This window comes from Rhamphochromis longiceps, linkage group LG14 (genome assembly GCF_057381845.1).
Source record: "Rhamphochromis longiceps isolate RC_006_pf linkage group LG14, R_longiceps_female_GT1.1, whole genome shotgun sequence".
Classification (NCBI taxonomy): domain Eukaryota; kingdom Metazoa; phylum Chordata; class Actinopteri; order Cichliformes; family Cichlidae; genus Rhamphochromis; species Rhamphochromis longiceps.
In genome coordinates, this window is record NC_140570.1 from 19,096,207 (window position 1) to 19,122,914 (window position 26,708).

A 26,708-nucleotide genomic window follows, 5' to 3' on the forward strand; every position below is an offset into this window, starting at 1 on the left:
ACATCAGATATGGACTTTCAAAGTAAAACAGGAAACATAACACAGACTCACAGGCAGGCACTATAACAAAGGGAACAGAGACGTGGGACCAGGGCAGACACAGACACTGACTGGATGTGGGGATACAGCAGACAGGGGAGACGGCAACTATGGAACACAGACAGAAAACCAGAACACTAAAACTCTAACCAAACCCCACCCAGAGAACCTAAACTAAGAATGATCCTAAAACCCATAAAGCAAAGCTAGAATATAATGAAATAACAAAATCAAAGAACCAAAAACACAAAACACTGGGTCAACGACCCAGGGACCCTAACACTTTGTGTTCAGATGATAGTAAATAAGCTTTTGAGTAAACTACATTGAATAAAAGTGCAAGCAACAGAAAAATAAACATTTTTGTTTTACAATTAATTAACATGTTTTATAACTTTGCAAAATGAATGATATTTTGTACATTATGTGCAACATCAGATTTCTGTATGCTTACATGACAACCTTAGGGTAGTAATATAGATGCTTTCACAATGATTTATATGTATATGATGTGATTCCATAAGCAAAGTCTGTGTGGCTACAATTAACCATTAAATCTGAGATATTCATGCTGTTTTTAAACTCGGTGAGGTCGATCACAGGAAGAAGATAACAAGAGTGAAAGTAATGGTTGGTTCAAACTTGGATTTTTGAGAGGAGGTCCTGCTGTCGTTGTTTATTATAGTCACCAGTGGAACATTAAGTGAACATTTTAACCCTCAACCAATAAGTATTAAAACAATTATAATACTGGAAGTCCGATCATCAAAATTTGTGATAGTCATAACCACAACATTATCTGATAAGATTAATTTGGAAATATTTATTTTTTTTATATAGATAGATAGCTAAAGAATGTCTGAAATGTAGAGCACCTATGAATGTTATTTCAACACTAAGTCCTCAGATGTTTCTGTTTCACAGGTACAATGATGAACCGCTGTGGTCTGCTAACTCTCCAGAAGGAACCAGGTACTGACAGAAAGTAAAGGGGCTTCTGTTTACTCTCCAGCCTCTTTTCATTCATCTAAAATTCAAATGTAATGACTTTTTTATTTGTAGTGGCTCATAATAATAAATGATTATTTCCCCATGACTGAGACAATACTCAACAAACCCATTTCAATAGCTGGATGGTCATTTGCTCTTTAGGTTATCAACATGAAAATTGCATTGAGGTTCATGGCCATTTTCACCTTCTGCTGACCAAAGTATACATAAGAAAATGTTGTGCTTCTCCCACACCCACTGGTGAAAAGTTCTGGATGGCATCAAGCTTACTCTGTGAAGTTGATCATATGCATCTTGGACAGTAGTGTACTGCTGCATATGGCTACGATTAATGCAGAGTATATCCTTGTGATACAAAAGCACAGAAGAAAAATGATGGATACAAGAAACAAACAAAAATAAATAAATGAATAATAATATAAATAAACAAATAAACTTTGCAACACTGTTGGACAGTCATGTTTAAGTACCAGCTTGGTTTAATGGCTAACTTTTGTGTGGCTGAAATGTAACACAAGAAACAACCATTTTTAAAACATGTGCATGGTTTATGTATTTATGATTGTTCTGTTTCTTTTAGTTCCTCTGAAGAGCATTGAGGTGGAGCTGGAGGTGAGGGACCATGTGGCTACAGTGGTCTCCACCCTGAACTACGAGAATAAGGAGGACAAACCATTAGAGGCTGTTTTTGTCTTCCCTCTGCCTGGAGATGCTGCTGTCTGTCATTTCAGTGCTAAGATCGGACAGACACAGATTGTAGCTGAGGTGAAGGAGAAACAGAAGGTGAGCTGGACAGTAAATATAACCTGATTATAAGTAAGATTCAAAATAACAATAAACACAGTGAATGTCACTGACATGTGTCACCTGTCCTTCAGGCTCGTGAGGAGTATGATGATGCTCTGAGCTCCGGTCAGCAGGCCTTCCTATTGGAGGAGAGCGATCAGAGTCCAGATATATTCTCTCTGAGTGTGGGCAGTCTGCCTCCAGGAGAGAGCGCCTCCATCAGGTTGGAGTACGTGACTGAGCTGGCTGTGCAGGCTGATGATGGTCTGAGGTTCTGTCTGCCTGCTGTGCTCAACCCTCGATACCAGCCTCAGGGTAGGAAAATCATCCAACACTTATTAATTTAGTTAAATATTTATCACAAAACAATCATGCTTGTAACAAGCATGAGTCCCAGTAAAAATGTACCACAGTGATTTGCAACTATCTCTAATGTCAAGTACAGGTAGTGAAGGTGCAGGAGTCCAGGTGACTTCTGTTCCAGCCTCTCTGGTGCCCTACAGTCTGTCTTTCTCTGCCCGAGTGTCCTCTCCTCGTCCAATCTCTAAAGTAGAGTCCAACTGTTCCCTGGACCCTCTCCAGTACCTCAACACTGATCAAACCCAGGCCACGGTAGGTAGAGTGCTGCTGTGTCTGCTCTGTACTTATAACTGAGAATTAAATATGAATGTGTTTGTGGTGTGCAGGTCAAGCTGGCTGCAGGACACAAGTTTGACAGAGATGTTGAACTGCTGATTTATTACAAAGATGCTCACCAGCCCACTGCTGTGGTGGAGGCAGGACAGGCCTCTGCTGAGCCGGGTGAGTGAAAATGAGTGAAGTAGTTGGTCTGCAAATACAGATTTTATTATCTATACTCTTTAGGTTTTTGAACAAACAATGAAAAGCAAATTTAGGTAATTTTTAAAATTTGTTTATTTTTCAGGCACTCTGATGGGTGATTCAGTGGTGATGGTGAGTCTGTACCCTGAGTTCCCCCAGTCTGTGATGTCTTCAATGGCTTCATGTGGAGAGTTTGTGTTCTTAATGGATCGATCTGGAAGTATGGGCTGTCCTATCACAAACAGCAAGCAGCAGGAAACTCGCATCAGCAGTGCCAGGGTATCTGTATTAAGTTATTACAGTCAGAAAATCTGTCATAGTGTTCCTCTCACATAGTGGGCTCACCATATTTTCCATCCCTCACAATCCTGTTCTCTTAAGGATACTCTGCTGCTCCTGTTGAAGAGCTTACCAATGGGCTGCTATTTCAACATTTACAGTTTTGGGTCTGGATATGAACACATCTTCCCGTGAGTCTCCCCTCATATCGGTCACCCCAAGAAAGGGCCTCTTTAATATCTGAATGGATGTTTTGGTCATGTGTTTATGTGATGGCAGTAAGAGTGTGGAGTACAGCCAGCAGACCATGGAGGAGGCTCTGAAGAAAGTTGAGCAGATGGAGGCTAATCTTGGAGGAACTGAGATCCTGCAGCCCCTCAAACATATTTACAGCCAGCCCTGCATTCCCAATCAGCCAAGACAGGTAACACACACAGTCTGACACTTTCCTGGTTATGGCTCATGTTGGGGATGATCTGCTCATAATAATGTTGGTGGTTCGATCACTGGCTGCACACCAGTGTGTTCTTGAGCCCCAATGCACATGATGCAGAGTGAGTATGTGTGCGAGTAAATGCTTGATAGAAAGTGCTTGGATATAGAAAAAGATCCTGGAGCCCTTCAAACGTACTTACAACCAGCCCTGCATTCCCAGTCAGCTTAGACAGGTAACACAGACACTGGCTTACATTCATTTACTGGAGACTTTAGAAACGTTAGCTAGAGAAAAGTGCTTTGACATAGAACAAAGTGCTTGTATTCACCCATTTTTGTGACTATGTGAAAGAGACATGTTGTATGAAGAGTTAACCCATATGGAAAAGATATATATAAATCTTATAAAGTTTGTATCTGTCTTGTGTGAAACTTGTATGAAAAGCATATAAGTGTGAAAACACATATAAGATCCCTTGAAAAATTATATAATGAAACTTGTATGTTTTGGATAGTTACTAAAACAATGTATGAAAGTAATGCGAAAGTGGCCACTTTCTCAGAACAAGTTGTGTGTTTGTGGGTCTGATGTTATGTCCTTATGTGCCAACTCTCCTCTCTAGCTGTTTGTCTTTACTGATGGAGAGGTGAGGAACACCAAAGAAGTGATAGATCTGGTGAAGACTAATTCAGGTTCTCACAGGTGAAACCACAAAAACACAACTATATCTACACAATTCCCAGAATGTCCAACATGTACTTAAAGAAAACTGTTGTATTGCAGGTGTTTCTCTTTTGGGATTGGGGAAGGGGCCAGCTCTGCTCTCATCAATGGGATGGCCAAAGAAGGAGGAGGTCACGCTCAGTTCATCACAGGGACTGACAGGATGCAACCAAAAGTAAGACATTTAACACAATTATGAAGTAGGATAATAACACTATATGAAGGACTTACTAAACATACTTCACCAACTTATAAAAGATATTACATCTTATTTTGCTGGTTTGACTAATGGTAATAAACTTAATCCAATATTTTTGTTTGACACCATCAGCAGATTCCTTAATCTTCCTCAATCTGCTTTCCCTGCCATGTATTCCAGTGACTGCATCAAGTCTGTGTGTCTTCAACTGACTCAAATCTCTTGATCAGTTCTCTTCTTAGAGTTTAAACTAATTTTCTCAACATATCTCCTTGACATTATTTCACCCACTTTTGTCCCATACGTCCCATTATTGCACACGTTTTCCTGCCCAGTGGACATTGTCTGTCCTAAATTCATTAGCAGGTTCTACTTGTCATCTGTCCTTGGCTTTTCTCTATTATAAATCATTCCATTTATCTTACCCAGCGTCTTTCCTCTAGGGAAAACATCCCTCCTTAGATTCCACTGTTTTAGGTCATTATGGGCCAATTTCCAGTCTTCGAGAAAGTTGTTGCTTCTCAATCTGGTTATTGACAAAACCACAGCACTGAAACAACTTTATTAAAAAGAAAAAAAAATTGCTAATGGTATTCTTATGCACTCGGATAAGAGAAAATATTTCATGTTAGTTGTGCTTGACTTATCTGCAGTCTTTGATACCACTGATCATGCTACTCTTATCACCAGAATACAAAACTAGATGGCATCACTGGTACTGCTTGCAAATGGTTTTCTGCATATTTATTCAACAAATTCATATTAATCAATGTAGTGGTGTGAAAATGTGTTTTCCCCCTTATTTTATATTTGTCTATTTGTCACACTTAAATATGTCAGATCATCAAACAAATTTGAATATTAGACAAAGATAACACAAATAAACACAAAATGAAGTTTCTAAATTAACCAGTTTTATATTAAAGGGGGAAAAGTCCAAACCTACATCGCCCTGTGTGATAACTGGTTGGGCCACCCTTAGCAGCAACTATGTTTCTATGTTTTTAACTAGATTTTTGCATCTTTGCACTCTTTTAATGTTCCTGTACTCATATTAGCTTTTAATTTGTATTTTTTATATTAAGTTATTTGGATTTTTCTGTGCAATATTGATTATGTATTATGTTAAGAAATGTTGGGATTTCCCCCCCCCCCCCCCCCCTTCCCTTTTAATTTGTAGTGGTTTAGTCCAGAATCTATTTTGGCTGTAGCTTAACCAATGAACCAATACCACCTCGTTAATGTCAATTGGTCAGCTGGTTTATTTCTTGAGTTGTAATTGGTCCACTTGGAAATTCTCTTTTTCTGTTTCCTTTTTTTTTTTCTTTAAACATTAACTGTTGGACATTTTGCAACAACCCTGATGAAGGCCACAAGACAAAACGCGTTGTTCACTTAATAAAGTTGCTCCCTAGAATCTTAAGCGTCGCTGGAGTCTCGGTGTCATCAGATCTTTGTCTTCTCCATGCACTTTGGAAGTTGGTGAAGTTGTGCCAGAAATATTTGTTGCTATCAATGTTCACCAGTGTCCCGTGTTATTGCCATTTGTGGATAATGGCTTTTACTGTGGTTCGCTGGAGTCCCACAGCTTTACAAATGGCTTTCAACACTGACAGATCTAATTACTTTGTTTCTCATATGTCCCTGAATTTCCTTGGATCACAGCTTGATGTCTGGCTTTTGAAGATCTTTTGGCCTACTCCACTTTGTCATGCAGCTCCTATTTAAGTGATTTCGTCATTAAGAACAGGTGTGGAAGTAATCAGGTTCAGAAACTGAACTCAGTTTTCCAAAGATGTGATACACAGCAGATCATTTCTGGGCCATATAGGTTTTGTTTTTTTTGTTTTTTTCCCCTCTGACTTTGAGGTGATCATGCTTTTGAGGTCGTGGTGCCCAAACCCTGGAATACTCTTCAGCTTATCTGGAATTTTTGTAATTGTTTTAAACGACTGATGAAAGCACATTTTTATTGGTTAACTTTCCCTTAATCTTTTCCTCTCTATTTTGGGCCATAGTTTGTATGTTGGAATAAATGTTTGACTGTAAGGTTGATTATGTGTCTGTTTATGTGTATGTTCAGACATGCATACTAATATTTAATATGTGGTTGTTAATCAAAAACTGAAGTTCTATACATATAGAATAAAAGTAATTGAATTGATTTGATATACCTTTAGTCCCACAAGGGGAAATTTCATAAGGCTGCCGACCTATTGCACGCAATGGCGGCGCCATCTTACCCTCCGACCATACATACATTACACAAACATCACATGGGGAAGACAGGTCAGAGAGGTATAACAATGGAAAATGCACCACATGAGGAAAGATGAGGAGAAAAAAATAACTCCCCCAGACTGAGCTCCAACAGGGAGATCAGTTTGAGAACAGAAAAAAACACCACTGCACATAGCACATTAAAAAACTCTTAATACACCAAAGAAACACATGACAAGCAACAGGGGTGGGTAAAGGGTGCAGCATCAGAAGGGAATAAGCGTCGAAGGCGTTTGGAAAGGTAGGGGGGATGAGTGTGTGCATATCAGTGTATATGTATGTGTGTGCGTGTCCAGAGTTCAGCTGAGACAGTGTCCTTCGCCCTGCTAGGCTAAGTAAACAGCTTCCAGCCAACCCAGGTGGCCTTGCATGGAATGGGAAGGAACAGACTAAACACAGTTGTTATCAGGGTGTTGTTGTTCAGCTCCAGCCTTGAGACTGCAGCTGGCGCCAAAGGGGCTATCCGCATGAAGTGATGGTGCTTTTTACTTTAGTGCGAACAGCTCATATGAATTTCAAAGCAGTTCTACAGTCCAACACTGGTCTCTCAATCTCTCGTTTGAGAGCCGCGAGCTTCGCCATACTTGCGTTCTGTGATGTTGTCATTTCTTGTGCTCAAGGAGCCGATTTCTGAGAACTCACAGCAGTGTGCCTCCCCGAGATGTCATCCAATTTGCGCCCAGAGATGTTATTCCAAGCTAGCCCTTCCGAGATGTATCCAGTCTGCAGTCAGAGATCTTATTCTGAGTATTCACAGCAGCCGTAGCCTCTCCAAGATCTTATCCGTGCTGACTCAATGAGCCCATTTTGAGAAACTCACGCCTCTCCCAGCAGGCAGCCTTGCGGGGGTTTGAACAGCCGGTTCTGCTTTCTTAATTCTTCGATAAGCCAGGGCCAAGCCAGCTCCGATCAGCCAGAACCCTGTTACCATGGTTCCGAATAGGTAGATATCTTCAGCACTCAGGCTCACCCAAGCCCAGACTTCTCATTGAGAAAGGGGTGTCAATTGCATTTAGGGACCAGTTGATCCAATCCATAATTCCTCTTTTAGGTTTTAGAGAACAGACTGTGAGAGAATGTTCCAGGGAAAAGTAACACAAAAAACACGGCACTAGACAAGGACATAAGAGGCTAAGCAGGGAAGCTAAGGGAGAGGAGGAAAGGAGAAAAGTGTGACCGCCTTCGTCAAGAGCAAGAGCAGTCAAGCATGTCAAGTTAAACACTGAAGCAGCAAATTTGGAGAGTTTTTCTTTATTTTTCAGGTGATGCAGTCGCTGCGATTTGCTCTGCAGCCGGCTGTGGTCGACATCTCAGTCACATGGGATTTACCAAAGGAAGTGTCTGTCACTGTCCTCTCTCCACCAATCACAGCACTTTTCCAGGGTCAGAGGTCACTGATTTATGCCCAGCTCAGTGGACAGGTAAGAGCAGCACCTTCTCATGTTGTTGTTTAGGTATTTGATGACAGTAATTAACGTGACTTCTAACCCTGTGATTCTGTGTCAGAGCTCAGAGGCAGCAGAGGGCTGTGTGACGGTGAAGTACAGCCTGGCAGGTCATCCCTCTGAGAACCAGCTGCACTTCAGTCTCAGCCCTGCAGAGGACACTGGGTAAAACAGTTTAACACAAACGGCACACTTCTGTTTTGAAATGCGAGTGTTGAATTTAAAACAATATTTTCAGAAACATAACTCTACTTACTAGAAAACAGTTAATAATACACAGACCTAATGGTGTTTGTCTAGTTTTAAACATGTTTCACTTTTTCTAATCTTATTTTCTTGGATTAGGGGTATCATAATATCTAATAGTATATGATTACTGATCACAAACATTTAGACATGACAGAGGAATCTCAGTCTGCAGTTTCTGGGAAATCAAGAAGCCATTTCTTGACCTCAAGTGAAAAAACTACTGTGCAACAATCTGCCATTTTTACTGTAAAGTACATGAAGAGCACACAGCTTGACCCACACAGGTACCTCTCCAACAGCAACTAATTTGTGCCCTCAGTGCCTCTTTTTGACAGTCATAGTGTTTGTTTAGAGAAGAAAACATAGTCTGTCTGACCTTTAGAGGCAAATCTGTCAGAAGCAAAAAGGAATCTATGCAAGATGCTGTTTCGACTCCTTTAGCCTGATAACTGGGGTTAAGTACAGAAAGACGCAGCACATCTGTCTGGACTATTGGTCACCATCCTCTGTCAATGTGAGTGATATAAACAGAAAATATAGCACAAAGGTAAGTGGTAACTTTATTCCATAATAGATCTTGAAATTATAGCCACTGGCAATACTGCTTCATTATCTTTTAAAAGCATTTTTGGACTTAAATAGCAAAATAACACCTACATTTTACAGTAAGTTCGACACACTGTTATCCATGTTTATCAGATTCTCTTTAAAAATCTTAAAATTTCATTTTGCTTTCTTAACATTGTCTCCATGAAGCCCAGTGACACAAATCAATAGATCAAACTACAGTCATGTCTTTAAGACATCAAGACCTCGGTGAACTCTAATTTCCTGCTTCTAAATTCAGACTAAACTGATGTTATGAGATAGCCTTTATTTGTCAGTTGCAGGTCTTTAACCCACAACCAAGATGACAGACCTTGCTAACCGTACATACAATACAAACATCACATTGGGGAGACAGGTCAGGCCAGGTAGCGAGGAAAAAAACATTGAAATGTGCAACACAAAAGGATAATACAGGAATGCACAGGTATCAACACACCATAACACAATAAACACAGACAAGCAACATGGGAAAGTGTTCCAGTGTGTACATCTGATCTGGGACCGCTGCAATCTTCGACTGTGCCTCCAGCTGTCCACATCATGGGGGAGGTAAGCGTTGGAGGTGGCGTTGGATAGGGAGGGTGACAGTGAGTGCTTATCAGTATCAGTATATGTATGCATGTCCAGAGTTCAGCTGAGACAGTGTCCTTCGCCCCGCCAGGCTAAGTAAACAGTCTTCCAGCCAACCCAGGTGGCCTTGTAGGGAATGGGAAGGAACAGACTCAACACAGTCGTTATCAGGGAGTTTTTGTTTGGCTCCAGCCTTGAGCCCACCGCTGGCGCCGAAGGGGTAGCCGCATTATGATGGTGATTTTTCTTTTGCAAACAACTCATGAGAATTTCAAGCTGTTTTTAACACTCTGACACTGGTCTCTCAATCTCCCGTTAATAGCTGCGAGTTTCTCCATGATGTTATTAGCCGTCGATTCCGTGGTCTTGTCTCTCTTGTGCTCACATAGCAGGTTCTGTAATCTGATGTAATCCAGCTTCCACCCAGAGATGTTGTTCTGAGTTGATTCTTTCCTGATGTAATCCAACATACATACGCTCAGAGGTGTTATTCTGAGCATTCACTGCAGTCGTAAGTGCCTCCAAGCTCTTAACCATGCTGCCTTCAGTGAGCCCTTTCTGAGAAGTCGCACCTGTCGTTCCAATCCCAGCGGGCAGCCTTGTGGGGGTTTGAACAGCCGGTTCTGCTCTCTTAATTCTCCGATAAGCCAGGGCCAAGTCAGCTCCGATCAGCAAGAACCCTGTTATCATGGTTCCGAATAGGTAGATATCTTCAGCGTCCTCGATCGACAGTCCCGCCAGGCACACAATCCTCTGCCACCTTTCCATTGTGTATCCGGCAGGGGAAGTCCCTCCAGGGCACTTGGGTTCTCCCGAGCCCAGACTTCTCATTAAAGGGTGTCAATAGCATTCAGAGACCAGTTGATCAAATCCATAATTCTCTTTTAGGTTTTAGATACAGACTGTGAGAGAGTGTTCCAGGGAAAGTAATACAAAAAAGTCACGAGACTAGACAAGGACATAAGAACTAGCAGGGAAGATAAGGGAGAGGAGAAAAAGTGCGTCCACCTCCTCCGAGAGCCAAAGAAAGAAATAGCTTTGTCTTTGACCCTAAAAATCTTCACAACATTGTGTCTGACCAGATATTTAATAGCTTTACTTTGAACTACAGCAAGGCTGTGAAGAATCCTGGAGCCAGTTTTGATCTGATATATCTTTTAATTGACATGTTAACCAAATATTTAGCACTATTTTCATTTATTTGTGCAAGATGTCTAAAACGAGAAACATCCTGTCTCAAAGTGATGCTGAGAAATTTGTTAATGAAAAAATTAGAGCATTTATTGCTTTAGGTTGGACTATTGTAATTCATTATTATTCATCACTGCAAAAGCTCCACAAAAAAACCTTCAGTTAATCGAAAACACTGCAGCGAGAGTACTAAAAGTACCAACTCTCACTCTCTCTCACACTTTCTCAAGTGCACACACACACTCACTGACTCTGTCTGCCTCCTTCTCACCCCCAAACAGTCTCAACAGACGATTGTCTCTCCATGACCCTGGTTCTGCCAAAGGTTTATTCTTGTTTAAAGAGAACTTTTCCTTCCTCCTATTGCCAAGTGCTTGCTCATGGGGAGCATCTGGTCATTATTTTTTTCTCTAATATTTTTAAGCTTATATCCAAATTGAATTAAATTAACTGCCTAATTGCAAATTATAATAATTTATACTGCCTATCAAAGTGACCCTGGGGTTTTTTGCTAAGCTGCAGCCTTTCTTTACTGTAACTCCTGTTTAAAACTATTTTAATTATGTCTATATCCAAAACAAATACCACAACACTGAAGTCTAGGAAATGGGTCCAGTTTTTGTTTCAACTGAAGCACAGCTCAGGGATCTCTTAAACTGATTTATTCTTTTTGTACTTCTCAAAGTACGAAAAAACAAAACAAAAAAACGTTTCCAAAGTAACTTCAAATTTCGCACAGCCAGTAAAACCAACCAACTCAGTGAATACATGGGTAACTTCGTAAAATCAACACGGGACTTCTGCCTATCCGTCTACGATTTTCATAAAAATGTTATGGTGTGGGCACATATGAGTGCTGTGAAAATTTCACTTCAAAATTGAAATATTACTCAAGATATGTTTCTTTGAAAAATGCTCTGTCAACCCTCCTTTTTTTTTTTTTTCTTTTTTTTTTTTTTTCTTTTTCTCAAACAGCCACTTCTGCGCTTGTGAAGTGGCTGTTTGGTCTCTCCAATGTAGAGGTCTGGGCATTCCTCGCTGCACTGTACAGCATACACCACATTGTTAAGTCTGTGTTTTGGAGTTTTGTCTCATAGAGATTTGTCTATGTTGCGCATGGCACAACACAGAAGAGCCACCTCCACAGGACAAGACTCAGCAGTCCATCTGCATCTTAAGGATAAAGGACACTCTTTCGTGGATGCCAATGTTCACATTTTGGACAGAGAGGACAGATGGGTTGAAAGAGGAGTGAAAGAAACCATCTATGTCCACTGTGAGCGACCATCTTTGAACAGAGGCGGTGGTCTACGACACCAACTCTCTGCCATCTATAATCCAGTTTTGAGTTCCCTCCCCAGACGCCTTAACGCCCACTCACATCCTGGGCCATCTGACCTCAGGAATTTGCATAATAGGGTGGGGCCAGGTTTCACAATGAGCTCACCCGAAACTCTGGCTGATTGGGACCCACACCCAGTTTCACACCTTGGCTCAGGCGATTAGAGGATCATCAGGGGTTCCTTTGTCCCTCTGTGGGGGGATACTCCCACTAGGTTTAAATCTGGGACTCTCCACCATTTGACCTTAGAACTGAAGAAGCTTCTCGGATGAGAGGTGAAACGGCTTCAAGCAACTTAAAGAAGTCCAGACGCTTTTCTTTGCAAGCTCCTTTGAATACACAGATATGGGTATACAGATTTGGTAAATTTTGTTCATTCTTCCAAAAGGACATTTGTTAGGTCACACATCGATCACGTTGAGTTCAGGACTCTGTGCAGGTCAGTTCTCACCAGTCTCGCTCATCATGTCTTTATGGACCTCACTTTGTGCACTGTTGCACAGTCATTCTAGAACAGCGAGGGGTTATCCCCAAATTGTTCCTGCAAAGTTGGGAGCATGAAACTGCAATTTTAGGAGAAATTATACTTTTGTTAGCTTTGGCTGGTTTTGTCACATCACAGTACTGTTTGTTTGAAAGGTAAACGTGAGTACAAAGTTGTTCTGAAGTGAAGACTGAGAGATTTGTTTGACTATCCTGACTGGGCGTGGTTTAAATTTTCTTTTGTGGTGATATACTATTTTATCCAGTACCGAGCTGTCTATTAGCAAATGCACTTGCACATTATTTTTGGCAGGAGAGGTCCTTTTATAAAGGAGATAAATTACAAAAAGAGATGTATTAATTACCAAAAACATAGATAAGTCTAAGTAAAATCAGCTACTAGTAGAGGATGAGATAAAGAAGGAACATTAAGGAACTATGTCAATTGTGGTGATGCCGAACAAGATAAAAATGTTGTGTAGTTTTCTGATTAATCTTATTCTGAATTAGTTTAACACTCAGTTTAACACTTTTTGTTCTAGGTTACATGTATTTGATTTAAATAACGAACGTTCTCATTTTGGGAAAGCAGTGGATCAAAATTGTTAGCCTGCTTGTGTGTAAATCTTTGTTGTTTTAAAGTGATGAAAAGGAAATGGATGGAAAGGAAATTATTGTGGTTTTGTGCCTTCTTGTCTGCAGGCTAACAGTCCACAGGTTGGGTGCTCGGACTCTGATTCGCTCCCTGGAGATGGATGAGAGAGAGAACAGAGGACAGCAAGATGGAGGAGTGAAGGAGAAGGTGGTGCAACTCAGTGTCCAATCAGGAGTGAGCAGTTCTTTCACTGCCTTCATTGCTGTCAACAAAGACAACAGCGAAATGATTCAAGGACCTCTTGTGCGCAGAAATATTCCAACACCCCGTGAGTTTATTTCAAAAGAAAAAATAAAACTGTCAGGCACAGACTGAAGATGAAGATAGACTTGAATTAAGGGGTATTCATTGTAAGGGGTACAATGATATGTTGAAAAGCAGACTATAAGAGTCACAGACAGTACAAATATAAAGAAAAGTTGGTTATGGCAAAAAGTAAGATTCAGTAGCAAAAAAATGATGCAAGGAATCAAGATACCAAGATGGATGTTAACACCACGGACCCACACAGCGTTCGAACACAGTTAAATTGTCTTTGTTGTACAGATTTTACACACACACACACACACACACACACACACACACACACACACACACACACACACACACACACACACACACACAATATTTCCTCTTCTGCAACTTGACCACCAATCCTCCTGTTCGGCACCTTATGTTTCCCAAAAGCTTGCAGCTGGCCCTCTCTCTGCTGGTCCCCAGCATAACTAAAAACGTGAGAGTGTTCGTGAGCCTAATTCCCTCCACCTGGACCTCAGCCTCCCTGGGACTGGCCCTGGAGTCTGCTGCACCACCCTTCCACTGCAGCGGAGCCATAGACCACACCCCTGCCACACAATCCCAATGTCTGACTGAGGCCCAGGCCGCATCTGGCTCCCCCTGTGTAAACGGGAGAGGAAATTGTCCATGACCATCTGTGGCCTATGGACCACCTTGAACCTAAAGGGCTGTAAAGTCAGGTACCACCGAGTGACCCAGGTGCACTGTAGCGGGACGTGGTCTGAGCAGAGTGCGAACGAGTGTCCCAGGAGGTAATAACGAAGGGAATTGACCGCTCACCGGATCACCAGACAATCATTCTCCACCATGCTGTATTTTGCTTCTGGCTGATGTAAAAGAACAAGGCGGTTAACCCCTCTTACCTGCTGGGACAAAGCGTCCCCCAGCCTTCTGTTCAAGGCATCCGTGTGCAGGATGAAAGGGAGGGAAAAGTTTGTGGAGGAGTAGCTCCCCACAGAGAGCCTTTTTCACCTGCACAAACACTGCTTGGCATTGCTCCACCCACTGGATCAGATCTGCGGCACCCTTTCAGGTGAGATCTGTCAAAGGACTGAAACTAGGCATGAACTGGTTATGGTACCCCACCAGGCCCAGGAACTGCCTCACCTCCTTTTAGGTCTTGGGGCGCGGGGAGGATACAGTGGCAGTTGTCTTCTCCATCTGTACGCACCTGCCCACACCCCAAGTGCTAACCCAGATGCTGTACTTCCCTCCATCTAAATGCACATTTCTTAGGGTTTGCCCTGAGCCCTGCCTGCTGCAGAGTCTTCAGGACCGCAACCACCTGCTGCACATGTGCACCCAGGTGTTACTGTGGATGATAACATCATCTAGGTGAGGCCGCCCCACCCAGTCCATGGGGTTTTGGGCAAGCCGAACAAAAGTGTGAAGAATTGGTACAAACCATACACAGTGGAGAAGGCTTTTTTTGCAGACAAGGGAATGTGCCAGTAGCCCTTGGTTAAATCTAGCATTGTGCAAAATTTTGGCAGTGCCTAACTCGTCCAGAAGCTCGTCTATCCTGGGCCATGGGGTAGGCCTCAAACCGTGACATTTCGTACATTATGTGCCGTGCGACTTTTCTATTAACCCTATTTTCAGCATCTCGGTGGCTTTTAAGCACCAACAACTGGGTGTGTTCCTCCTCTGTGCGAGTGTCACGGCTTACTCGTTCAATGATACAAAGTACGGGTAGGGCCACATGGCTTTAGGGCACACCAAGTGACCATCAATTACTATCTTGGTCAAAGGCTGAGCGTAGGGTGTCGTCACGAGACTGCTCCAGTGGAAAATCTTCTGTGGGGCGAATGATCCACTCAGGCGGGGCCTCATGAAAAGGACCCACCACTTCTTCTCCCCAGGAGTCAGCGTTGGACAACCCCGCGTCACCACGTAGCACCACGCAGACACTACAACCTACAACTGGTCGTGATCACATCCCAACATACTGGCCCAAAAGTTTATTAAATCTCAGCCAATTCATCCCCAAAGTCAGGGATGCGACAGGTGCCAACTAACTGCAGCCTTTATTCTATGTGTGTTTCCCTTAACTTAAATACGCAGCGGCACTATGGGATATTTGTGGATGTCCCCATGCACACATCTAACCTCCACCCGCTCCGCCTCCAACAATGTGCAACGGGAAACAAGGGTTCGGTGGAGCAGAGTCTGCGTGCAGCCCACGTCCACCAAAGCCTGGCGTATACCACGGAAGGCTCAGAGCCACTGTCTGGCCCTGTCATCACAGTAGTGACTGCCACCGCTGTGGCCCAGAAGATTTCCAAGAACATCTGGGGGGGAGTCATCACAGATCCACACAACGTTCGATCACACATGATGCCTCCTAATCAGCAACTTGACCCCCGAGCTTCCTGTTCAGCACTTTGTTTCCCAGCGCATCTTGCAGCAGTTTTTAAAATTTTGTTTACAGGGAGTGCAGAATTATTAGGCAAGTTGTATTTTTGAGGAATAATTTTATTATTGAACAACAACCATGTTCTCAATGAACCCAAAAAACTCATTAATATCAAAGCTGAATGTTTTTGGAAGTAGTTTTTAGTTTGTTTTTAGTTTTAGCTATTTTAGGGGGATATCTGTGTGTGCAGGTGACTATTACTGTGCATAATTATTAGACAACTTAACAAAAAACAAATATATACCCATTTCAATTATTTATTTTTACCAGTGAAACCAATATAACATCTCCACATTCACAAATATACATTTCTGACATTCAAAAACTAAAAAAACAAAACAAATCAGCGACCAATATAGCCACCTTTCTTTGCAAGGACACTCAAAAGCCTGCCATCCATGGATTCTGTCAGTGTTTTGATCTGTTCACCATCAACATTGCGTGCAGCAGCAACCACAGCCTCCCAGACACTGTTCAGAGAGGTGTACTGTTTTCCCTCCTTGTAAATCTCACATTTGATGATGGACCACAGGTTCTCAATGGGGTTCAGATCAGGTGAACAAGGAGGCCATGTCATTAGTTTTTCTTCTTTTATACCCTTTCTTGCCAGCCACGCTGTGGAGTACTTGGACGCGTGTGATGGAGCATTGTCCTGCATGAAAATCATGTTTTTCTTGAAGGATGCAGACTTCTTCCTGTACCACTGCTTGAAGAAGGTGTCTTCCAGAAACTGGCAGTAGGACTGGGAGTTGAGCTTGACTCCATCCTCAACCCGAAAAGGCCGCACAAGCTCATCTTTGATGATACCAGCCCAAACCAGTACTCCACCTCCACCTTGCTGGCGTCTGAGTCGGACTGGAGCTCTCTGCCCTTTACCAATCCAGCCACGGGCCCATCCATCTGGCCCATCAAGACTCACTCTCATTTCATCAGTCCATAAAACCTTAGAAAAACCAGTCTTGAGATATTTCTTGGCCCAGTCTTGACGTTTCAGCTTGTGTGTCTTGTTCAGTGGTGGTCGTCTTTCAGCCTTTCTTAGCTTGGCCATGTCTCTGAGTATTGCACACCTTGTGCTTTTGGGCACTCCAGTGATGTTGCAGCTTTGAAATATGGCCAAACTGGTGGCAAGTGGCATCTTGGCAGCTGCACGCTTGACTTTTCTCAGTTCATGGGCAGTTATTTTGCGCCTTGGTTTTTCCACACGCTTCTTGCGACCCTGTTGACTATTTTGAATGAAACGCTTGCTTGTTCGATGATCACGCTTCAGAAGCTTTGCAATTTTGAGACTGCTGCATCCCTCTGCAAGATATCTCACTATTTTTGACTTTTCTGAGCCTGTCAAGTCCTTCTTTTGACCCATTTTGCCAAAGGAAAGGAAGTTGCCTAATAATTATGCACACCTGATATAGGGTGTTGATGTCATTAGACCACACCCCTTCTCATTACAGAGATGTACATCACCTAATATGCTTAATTGGTAGTAGGCTTTCGAGCCTATACAGCTTGGAGTAAGACAACATGCATGAAGAGGATGATGTGGACAAAATACTCATTTGCCTAATAATTCTGCACTCCCTGTAGTATGTAAATCAATGCCAATGTGTGCTCAAGCAGCCATGGGTAATTAAAAGCATTCAATCTGGCTCTTAAAGGATAATAAACAAGTGCTATAAATGCTGCAGCGACCAATAAGACTAAGCTTTACTTGCAGACACATTTGGGAAGTGAGAGTAATAAGTTCTGAAATGCCACAGTATTGTATTGCATCGCATCACATCACAAATACTGTTTGTAGTGTTTGTGTTATATTTCTGCTTCCCTAAAATAACAAAGTTCTTTTTAACAAATTCTTATGAAATATTTGACTTTTTTTTTTTTTTTTTTTTTTTTTTTAACATCCTAGGTGTCTTCGCCATGGCATGTAGTAAGTAGAAGTTGAATATCAGAGTAACACACATCTGCACATCTATACATTTCTAACAATAAATAGAAACAAGCCAAAATATTTCTGTTTTAACTTATTCGAAATGTTTTGTTATATTTGGAATATTAGTGAAGATCTTTAATACTTACAATACTACCTGTGAGGCACTGCAGTAATATCAGAATTTAATTATTTTACTAGTTTATTTATTATTGTTGGCTAATCCTCTAGGTTTTTTGTTTTTGTTTTTTAAATTATTATAACCTGGTGAAGTGAGGCTGAGTGATTTTTGTGGCACACAGTGCTTGATGCAGAATGACCACAAAATGAGAAAAAAATTAACTGGAAAAAAAAATCTAAACACTAGAGAACAAATTGGAATTAACAAGTTGTATAAACCAAGGTGTTGAGCAAGAGGTAAATACAGCAGGGATCAATCAGACAACATGATGCAGGTGAGGAAACTTTACTGGTAGACATGTCAGGAACGTTACGACATGAAAACAGAATAACCAGACTGAACAGATAGACATTGTATATATTTTGAACACTGTTTGTATTATTTGTGTTGCATTGGTATATCAGCCTGTGAATGTTAAAAAGTATGAAATTAAATGTCTGGACCTATTCGTTTGTTTACATAATAGGGAAGATGGCCAGGCCAATGTGTGCTCCAGTGCCCATGAGTAAGTAAAAAGTGAATGACAATACACCACATATTTGTGCGTTTTGTTTTTTTTTCTTTTTTTTTAAAAAGAGGACTAACTTGTTAACCTTTTTGAAATGTTAGATGTGCAATACTGTATGCAAACAGCTGCAATATTTGCTTGGATAACCTTTGTAATGGGCTGTGTCCCAAAGTGAAGGCTTTTATCTGATAACCTCAGTCTGTTTAAGATCGATTTATACATTTTTAAAGCGGTGTTGTTCAGAATGTTGTAATCATTCACCCTGAATTTTTTATTTTTTATTTTTTTTTTGTAAATATAGTGTGCATGGATGCTGCTCCATTTTCTGCTCAATCCGCTTTTAGTAAGTAAAAGCTGAGTGACAACACACATCTACACATACACATTTCTGAGAATAAAAACAAAGAAACCAACATATTTGTTTTTGCACTTATTTGAAATGTTAAATGTCAAACATTAACTACACAGTTGCTGCAGTATTTGTTTTGACAGTTGTTGTAATTGGCTGATTCCTTAGTCAGCAATTAAAGATGTGCAAGCTTTTACAGTGGCTTGCAAAAGTATTCGGCCCCCTTGAACTTTTCCACATTTTGTCACATTACAGCCACAAACATGAATCAATTTTATTGGAATTCCACGTGAAAGACCAACACAAAGTGGTGTACACGTGAGAAGTGGAATGGAAATCATACATGATTCCAAACATTTTTTTTTTTTTTACAAATAAATAACTGAAAAGTGGGGTGTGCGTAATTATTCAGCCCCCCTGAGTCAATTGGGGGGGCTGCAATTACCCTAAAAGACTGGCAGCTGTATGTCTCTACCAGCTTTGCACATCTAGAGACTGAAATCCTTGCCCATTCTTCTTTGCAAAACAGCTCCAGCTCAGTCAGATTTGATGGACAGCGTTTGTGAACAGCAGTTTTCAGATCTTGCCACAGATTCTTGATTGGATTTAGATCTGGACTTTGACTGGGCCATTCTAACACATGGATGTGTTTTGTTTTAAACCATTCCATTGTTGCTCTGGCTTTATGTTTAGGGTTGTTGTCCTGCTGGAAGGTGAACCTCCGCCCCAGTCTCAAGTCTTTTGCAGACTCCAAGAGGTTTTCTTCCAATACTGCCCTGTATTTGGCTCCATCCATCTTCCCATCAACTCTGACCAGCTTCCCTGTCCCTGCTGAAGAGAAGCCCCCCCAGAGCATGATGCTGCCACCACCATATTTGACAGTGGGGATGGTGTGTTCAGAGTGATGTGCAGTGTTAGTTTTCCGCCACACATAGCGTTTTGCATTTTGGCCAAAAAGTTCCATTTTGGTCTCATCTGACCAGAGCACCTTCTTCCACATGTTTGCTGTGTCCCCCACATGGCTTGTGGCAAACTGCAAACGGGACTTCTTGTGGTTTTCTGTTAACAATGGCATTCTTCTTGCCTCTCTTCCATAAAGGCCAACTTTGTGCAGTGCACAACTAATAGTTGTCCTATGGACAGATTCCCCCACCTGAGCTGTAGATCTCTGCAGCTCGTCCAGAGTCACCATGGGCCTCTTGGCTGCATTTCTGATCAGCGCTCTCCTTGTTCGGCCTGTGAGTTTAGGTGGAAGGCCTCGTCTTGGTAGGTCTAAAGTTGTGCCATACTCCTTCCATTTCTGAATGATCGCTTGAACAGTGCTCCGTGGGATGTTCAAGGCTTGAGAAATCTTTTTGTAGCCTAAGCCTGCTTTAAATTTCTCAATAACTTTATCCCTGACCTGTCTGATGTCTAAATCCAATCGAGAATCTATGGCAAGATCTGAAAACTGCTGTTCACAAACGCTGTCCATCTAATTTGACTGAGCTGGAGCTGTTTTGCAAAGAAGAATGGGCAAGGATTTCAGTCCCTCGATGTGCAAAGCTGGTAGAGACATAGCCTAAAAGACTGGCAGCTGGAATTGCAGCAAAAGGTGGTTCTGCAAAGTATTGACTCAGGAGGCTGAATAATTACACACACCCCACTTTGCAGTTATTTTTTTGTAAAAAATGTTTGGAATCATGTATGATTTTCGTTCCACTTCTCACGTGTGCACCACTTTGTGTTGGTCTTTCACGTGGAATTCCAATAAAATTGATTCATGTTTGTGGCTGTAATGTGACAAAATTTTCGTCCCCCTTGACAAAAGTTCAAGGGGGGCGAATATTTTTGCAAGCCACTGTACTTATAGTACAATTTATGACAAGCTGCAAGTCACAATAATGACCTCAGAAGCTTAACTAAACTTAACTTGCTGATCTAAACAGCAAATGAAATGTCTAACTTTCACAACATTTTCATACAAGCATCATAATCTAGCTGCGATTCCTTCCATGTGAAATGTATTTTTCTGAATTAGTAAATAATTAGAAATCTAACTTATTAAAATGTGGCCCTATTAAAACTGTGACAGATACCATCCCTTTGTGAGATTCAGAGAAGGCCATATGTGTATGTTTGGCTCCTTCAACAATGCAGTGATTTCTTCTTCACTGCACAAAAGAGTAAAAACAATGAAAGAGATCATTTAATAAGTCAATGTGTCCAAAATTTGAATGTTTAAATGTAGGTGATGTTTATCAGCATTTAGATTTAAATACAGTTTAAATATTGTAGTAATGTTTTAACTTGCTGTGAGACTCTCCAAAGACGAAAACTTAGTGTGATGTGGAGACATCACATGTTAACATGAAATATTAACCTGATTTTCTCATGGTAATTTGCTTTCCTTAAAGATAAAGACCGATGAATGTGAATAAAAGGACAGAATATCTGAGTCATGTTCAGATTATCTAAAAGCAAAAAGTGAGATTGACTTTAAAATATTTGTTCCAAGAAATCAAGATTCTAATTAGAAAGGTTACAATGATATACACTTAAATACTTTTATACTATTTGTTTTGTATTTGTATATCAACAAGTCAGTAATTTAGTGTTCCTTAGTACGTTTCATAAGAATTTGCTGACGTTTTTTTTTTGTGCGTGTGTTAAATTCTTTCTTTCTTTCTTTTTTACATTATAGTGTTTAACTCCATGGCAAAGTGTGAGAGAACTGCCAAGGGTAAATAGAACCTAAATGACACATTTAAACATCTATGTAAATGTGTAGATGTGTGTAGATGTACATGTGGAAAAAACCCATCATGTTTTGTTTTGTTTTTTTTGTTTTGTTTTTTTTAACTTATTTCACATGTGAAATATGCAGTACTTTATGTATAAGACCATTATTACTGCTGGTTATAATGGGCTTTAAAGAGAAAGTGAAGGTTGAGTCATGTATTTTATTTTATTTTTTTAATTTGTGTGTGTGTGTGTGTGTGTGTGTGTGTGTGTGTGTGTGTGTGTGTGTGTGTGTGTGTGTGTGTGTGTGTGTGTGTGTGTGTGTGTGTGTGTGTGTGTGTAAGTAATAATTTTCAAGTCACTAATAACCTCAGAAGCAAGAAATATTGCCTGATATTTCTTAAGTAAATCAAATGTAATGTCTTCATCTCATGCCATCCTCTTTTGTTTTATCATTTTAATCTTGTGATGTAGAGTCTATCCTTCAAGGAGTTGTGCATGACATGGGTAAGTAAAACACATTTCTATTCATACGGTAGTAATCACATAGTGTGGTCCTCCATGTGTGTATGTGTATAAGTAACATATGTATGTAGAGACAGTACGTAGTCTCAAAAGGGTTGCAAATGCGTATTGATGTACAGATGTACGCATTTTGAAATTAGTTTTAGGTGAGGTCAGATTGCTTCGTATTTGTGTGTGAATTCAAGCTGGTGTGAGTCTTCAAAAGTCACACCCAAGTCATTGTACACACTTGTGTGGTTTAGGCTTATGGATCAATCCTTTTGAACACATTTTTCTTCATATATGCATCAGTTAGAGGAGCAAACAAGCAATAAAAAGAGTACATACAGAAAAACCAATTTTAATAAATGTAAGAATCCATGTTTTGTACTTGTAATTTAGGCATTTCTGTGAATACACAAACGGTTAGACACAGAGGAAATTATGTGAGCTGTTACATGTAGGAGTTGGTATGGTGGTCCGGAACATCATGTATGTCAGGGTTTGTTTGTGCCTCTGGAAATTATTATTTTCTTAATGTGTGTGAACCCATCAGTTATAATTGCAGGGTTAAAATAAAATAAGAAAAAAAAGCATGTATATTCTTGGTAGACATGAAGGGAATTTAACATCGAATGGAAGTGACTGTAAAATGTTTAGTTCAGTTGCTTAGATAATGAGATCCAGTTTTCTGCCATTGAATAATTAGTCTTGTATTCTAATAAATCAGGTCAAAACAATTTAATTCATTGGCCATATATTTTCTCTGTTAAGCATGTGAACCGCATACTTTACATCATAATTTATCAAGCTTTCAACTCACTTACTTTCAGATGGTATTCATTAAAACCTCGGTAATTGATGGCGTGTTATTGCCAGCTTTTATTTTTATTTAATAAGTTCACACTGTTGAAAACATTTTATTTGTGATGTTGATCTCAAATACATAAATGTTTATTTGTTGCATAGTTTACAAGAAGGTGGTTTATGCACTGGTTTATAAAGTTCTGTCTTCTCATCTAACACCATAATCGGGTCTAGTTTTTATTTCATTTTTGGTTTTCCAGCTGCTGCCCCCGAGCAGCCACCCAGAGACCCTTTGCTGCACTTAGTCTCCCTGCAGGGGGCGTCTGGCTGCTGGCTGCTTGATCCAGCTCTGGCTATTGCACTGGGAAAGACCAACGAGGAGGTGGAAAAGTCAAAGCCTGAAAAGGTGGACTGTTTTCATTTTAAATAATAACACACTAAATGTTAGTTATTGTAGGGTGGCACAGTTCCCCCCCCTTTTGGTGGTCCTCCTCGGGTCCTCGTACTCTGGGGCCTCTGGATATCTGGGGCCTGGATCTCCTCCATACCTGCTTCATGCCCTGGTGGACGGGGCTTTTCTTTGTGTGTCCTCTGTTTTATTTTATTGTCTTTGATTTGTTGAATTAGGCCAACACTGAAGTGTGGGCCACCATTCTGGCTCTGATCTGGCTTCATGGTTTCAAGATGGATGCAAAGGACGAGTGGGAGCTTCTGGCTATGAAGGCTGCCTCATGGCTCCGTGCTCAGAATGGTAGTAACACGCTAATTAAAGAATAAAATGTTTTAAAAATTGTTTCATGCTACAATCTACTTTTTTGTCTTCCCTCCATACATTCATTGCTTTAATGTCTGTGTTGTGTTTTCAGCACCGTGTGTGACAGAGTGTGTGGATGCTGGAAATGTCCTGTTGGGCTGCAGTGTGAAGAAAGACGCTCTGGGCCTATGAGGGTTTTCTGAAAGTGGATTGGTGAACAGAAGCATTTCTGCATTAGACTCGGTGTTACTTTGTGAAATCTAACATTTTATAATTGTTATAAAAACAGAACTGTTCTTTGACTATAAAATGTTATTTTACATTTGAGCCCAATTTGACTTTAATGTTCAGAATGATCTGAAAACCCATAATACACTGTAAAGATTAGACATCTACTGTGTGTGCGTGTGTCCATTCTTTTTCTCTCCCATTAGATCCCACCCCCTGCGCGCACAAACACATCCTCCAACCACACACACCCATATTTTGCTCCATTGCGGTTTATTTACACCTCAAACATTTAGTAAACAATTAAGCAAATACAAGTAATCTGCAATAAATTACAGGTAGTAATAAAATAAACTACTAACTCTTTTACGCTACGTCCGCACCTACACGGGTATTTTTGAAAACGCAGCTGTTTTGTCCACACGTAAACGACGCTTTGAATCACCGAAAATGGAGATTTTTTAAAAACTCCTTTTTTGTGTTTACGTGTGGACGAGGAATACAGAGTTGGTCACACAACGTCAAAGGTATGTGCCTTTTTCACGTCACGCTGTGCGCACGGTATTGTTTACATGAGATGAATGACAGAATGGCAGATAGTGAGATTAACAGTATTTTGTCTCTATCTGCAGGTTTTACACGCTTACATACACACACGCAGTTACTGTCCCTCTATTTACAAAGGCAGAGGCGTCACGGTATGATTATTTTACATGTAGTTGTTTTTTTTTCCTGTGTAACAATATTCAACATTACTATCAATACATTTTTCAACAAATGCCTCTCTGTGCAAAATGGGTTTAAAAACATAAACAACTGTGGGACACTGTCCATGATTTGAACAGCCTAGTGCTGCTCCTGACGAAGAGAAAACCAATTCTGCAGGGGAGACCTACTTGTGCAGGTGAAGTCAAAGGGAAGATAATCTTTACCATAGTTTCTAGTCTTTGGCTTAGAATGAAGTTGGTTCATATTCAGCGATGCTTCATCTCCTGCTTTGCGTTTGTGTGGGCGCCCCGTGCTAGCAGTGTCCAAGCGTTTTTGGTTGTCCCCCCCCCTTTCATACCGCACCCCTCCTGCAATGGCTCTGTGCCCCCCCTAGGGGGCGGGCGCCACACTTTGGAAAGGTCTACACTAGATGGTGATAATGTGCATACTTGGTTACTTTTGACTTGTTTCACAAACCAAAGCCAATTTCAGCCGTTCCACTTCCTTCAGTTCAGGATGCTTGTGAGATACTTTTAACAATGGGAAAATTGAAAGAAAGTCCATGAAGATTTAGGAAGGAGAATTTTAGATTTGGATAAACTAAACAACTGCAAACTGTGATTATCAGTTTGAAAAAATGCATGTATGAAAAAGTTATTTGGATGTTCATCCTGATAGGACGTTCAGGAACACCCAAGCACCCCAACTCATCAGCAGTACACTAACAGTGTTTTGAACACATTTAAATTTAATGAGTGCTTTTTAATTATTCTGTGGAGTTGAGGACGGCAAACAGATTTTTCCGTGTAAGAAAGAATGTACAGCTGGTGATGAAAAAGCATGCATCACAAGCAATTCTTTAAAAAATACCGCTGCGATGTTTAATAACGGAGTACAACTAAGACATATTTACTGTTGTGCAACATTGATAAACTGGTTGTTGACAAAGACTTGCAATGGTTTGGAGGTGGAGCTCCCCTCGCAGTTGTCTTTACCTTCACAAGTCAGGGTAATACTTCCTGATGTATGTAAACAAAATGTAAAAATCAACAAGTTACAGTGTAGATACATTTAAATTCTTTAAATGTGTCTGTTTCTCACACTCACTTAACATATATTTACAGTAGCAAAAGGATTATGTGTTAAAGTGCACAGAGCTTAAGTGGGACTTATCAGTTCACACCAGTCACCAGCTGACCAAATATTCTGTGTGAGGAAGCTGGAGTACCCGGAAACAACATGCAAATTTCTTATTTATTGCTGTGAGGTGACAGTGCTAAACATCACATGAACATGCTTCCTGAAATACAGACAAACGTCTGGAAATCAACTCACAGGAAAGTCCAGATGAGGATTCAGTTTCTCTTGCTTGAACTGAAAAGTGATCCTTAATAAAACAGCTCAGGTACCTCATCTCTTTGCAGCTTGTCTAATGTGGTTTGAATACTTTTGAGACATACCTAGAGTACTATCACAATAATTGAGTTGCAAATTTAATTTTTCCTCTTTTGCTAGATTGTATAATTTCAATTATACAAAGTAAATCTTGAGAATTTACTGCATACATAATCATTCTGTGGTAATGACTGCTCATTGTATCTGCCTTGGACTTAACCAGTCAGTGAGGACTTGCTGTCAGTCTGCAAAATCTGATAGAAAGCTGGAATGTGCATGGGAGTCACTTTATAGAACTGTTTACTTCATCCCTTATTTAACTACAGAAACACACCCGCCTAAACACACTGTGGATATACAATGCGAACAAAATTTTTAAAATGTAACAAAATAAGAAAAAGTAATAAAGGCTTAAATGAGGGAATACAAATATATGATGTGACATGGATCATTATTAATGTAAGTACTATCTATCCATCTGGTTCAACCTAACACAGCATATGAAAAATCTACCAGAAACGGTTAATCCTGTTGATTAAATGTTATTGTTACGTCCAGTCACCTTTTGGCCTCTTCATGAAAGAGAGCTGCTCTCTCTGTATTCCACGTTTGCCACACCTGAACAGCTGCTCATTTGTGTACATGCATATCTAGCTCCAGCAGCAACACTGGGCTCTGTGTTTTGTGGTTGCAGGATTATTGCTGGTCAGTGTGAACTTGACGTCATCTTGGAAAGTGAAACATAAAACCTGTGGAATCTGTCACACTGTGGTCAGACTTGCATATGTTAGTGGAAG

General features: G+C 40.7%; 1 protein-coding gene across 2 annotated transcripts in view; it reads left to right on the top strand.

Annotated features, from left to right (window-relative positions):
* LOC146653930 (von Willebrand factor A domain-containing protein 5A-like) overlaps positions 1 to 23,975 on the top strand; it is a 28,931-nt gene extending 4,956 nt beyond the window's left edge. The window contains exons 2-22 of one of the 2 annotated variants that reach the window (XM_085380095.1): positions 964 to 1,011; positions 1,631 to 1,833; positions 1,929 to 2,151; positions 2,282 to 2,448; positions 2,523 to 2,637; positions 2,762 to 2,937; positions 3,040 to 3,128; positions 3,217 to 3,361; positions 3,996 to 4,075; positions 4,157 to 4,271; positions 7,838 to 7,996; positions 8,082 to 8,185; positions 13,167 to 13,387; positions 17,736 to 17,756; positions 18,404 to 18,442; positions 18,747 to 18,788; positions 21,478 to 21,516; positions 21,990 to 22,022; positions 23,087 to 23,232; positions 23,454 to 23,577; positions 23,693 to 23,975. In XM_085380095.1, the coding sequence (XP_085236221.1) occupies positions 969 to 1,011; positions 1,631 to 1,833; positions 1,929 to 2,151; positions 2,282 to 2,448; positions 2,523 to 2,637; positions 2,762 to 2,937; positions 3,040 to 3,128; positions 3,217 to 3,361; positions 3,996 to 4,075; positions 4,157 to 4,271; positions 7,838 to 7,996; positions 8,082 to 8,185; positions 13,167 to 13,387; positions 17,736 to 17,756; positions 18,404 to 18,442; positions 18,747 to 18,788; positions 21,478 to 21,516; positions 21,990 to 22,022; positions 23,087 to 23,232; positions 23,454 to 23,577; positions 23,693 to 23,772 (2,364 nt within the window). In that variant the 5' untranslated portion in view covers positions 964 to 968 and the 3' untranslated portion in view covers positions 23,773 to 23,975. The remainder of the gene's footprint in view (positions 1 to 963; positions 1,012 to 1,630; positions 1,834 to 1,928; positions 2,152 to 2,281; positions 2,449 to 2,522; positions 2,638 to 2,761; positions 2,938 to 3,039; positions 3,129 to 3,216; positions 3,362 to 3,995; positions 4,076 to 4,156; positions 4,272 to 7,837; positions 7,997 to 8,081; positions 8,186 to 13,166; positions 13,388 to 17,735; positions 17,757 to 18,403; positions 18,443 to 18,746; positions 18,789 to 21,477; positions 21,517 to 21,989; positions 22,023 to 23,086; positions 23,233 to 23,453; positions 23,578 to 23,692) is intronic. The other variant, XM_085380096.1, reaches the window with a different exon arrangement.
* Positions 23,976 to 26,708: the final 2,733 nt, after the last annotated feature.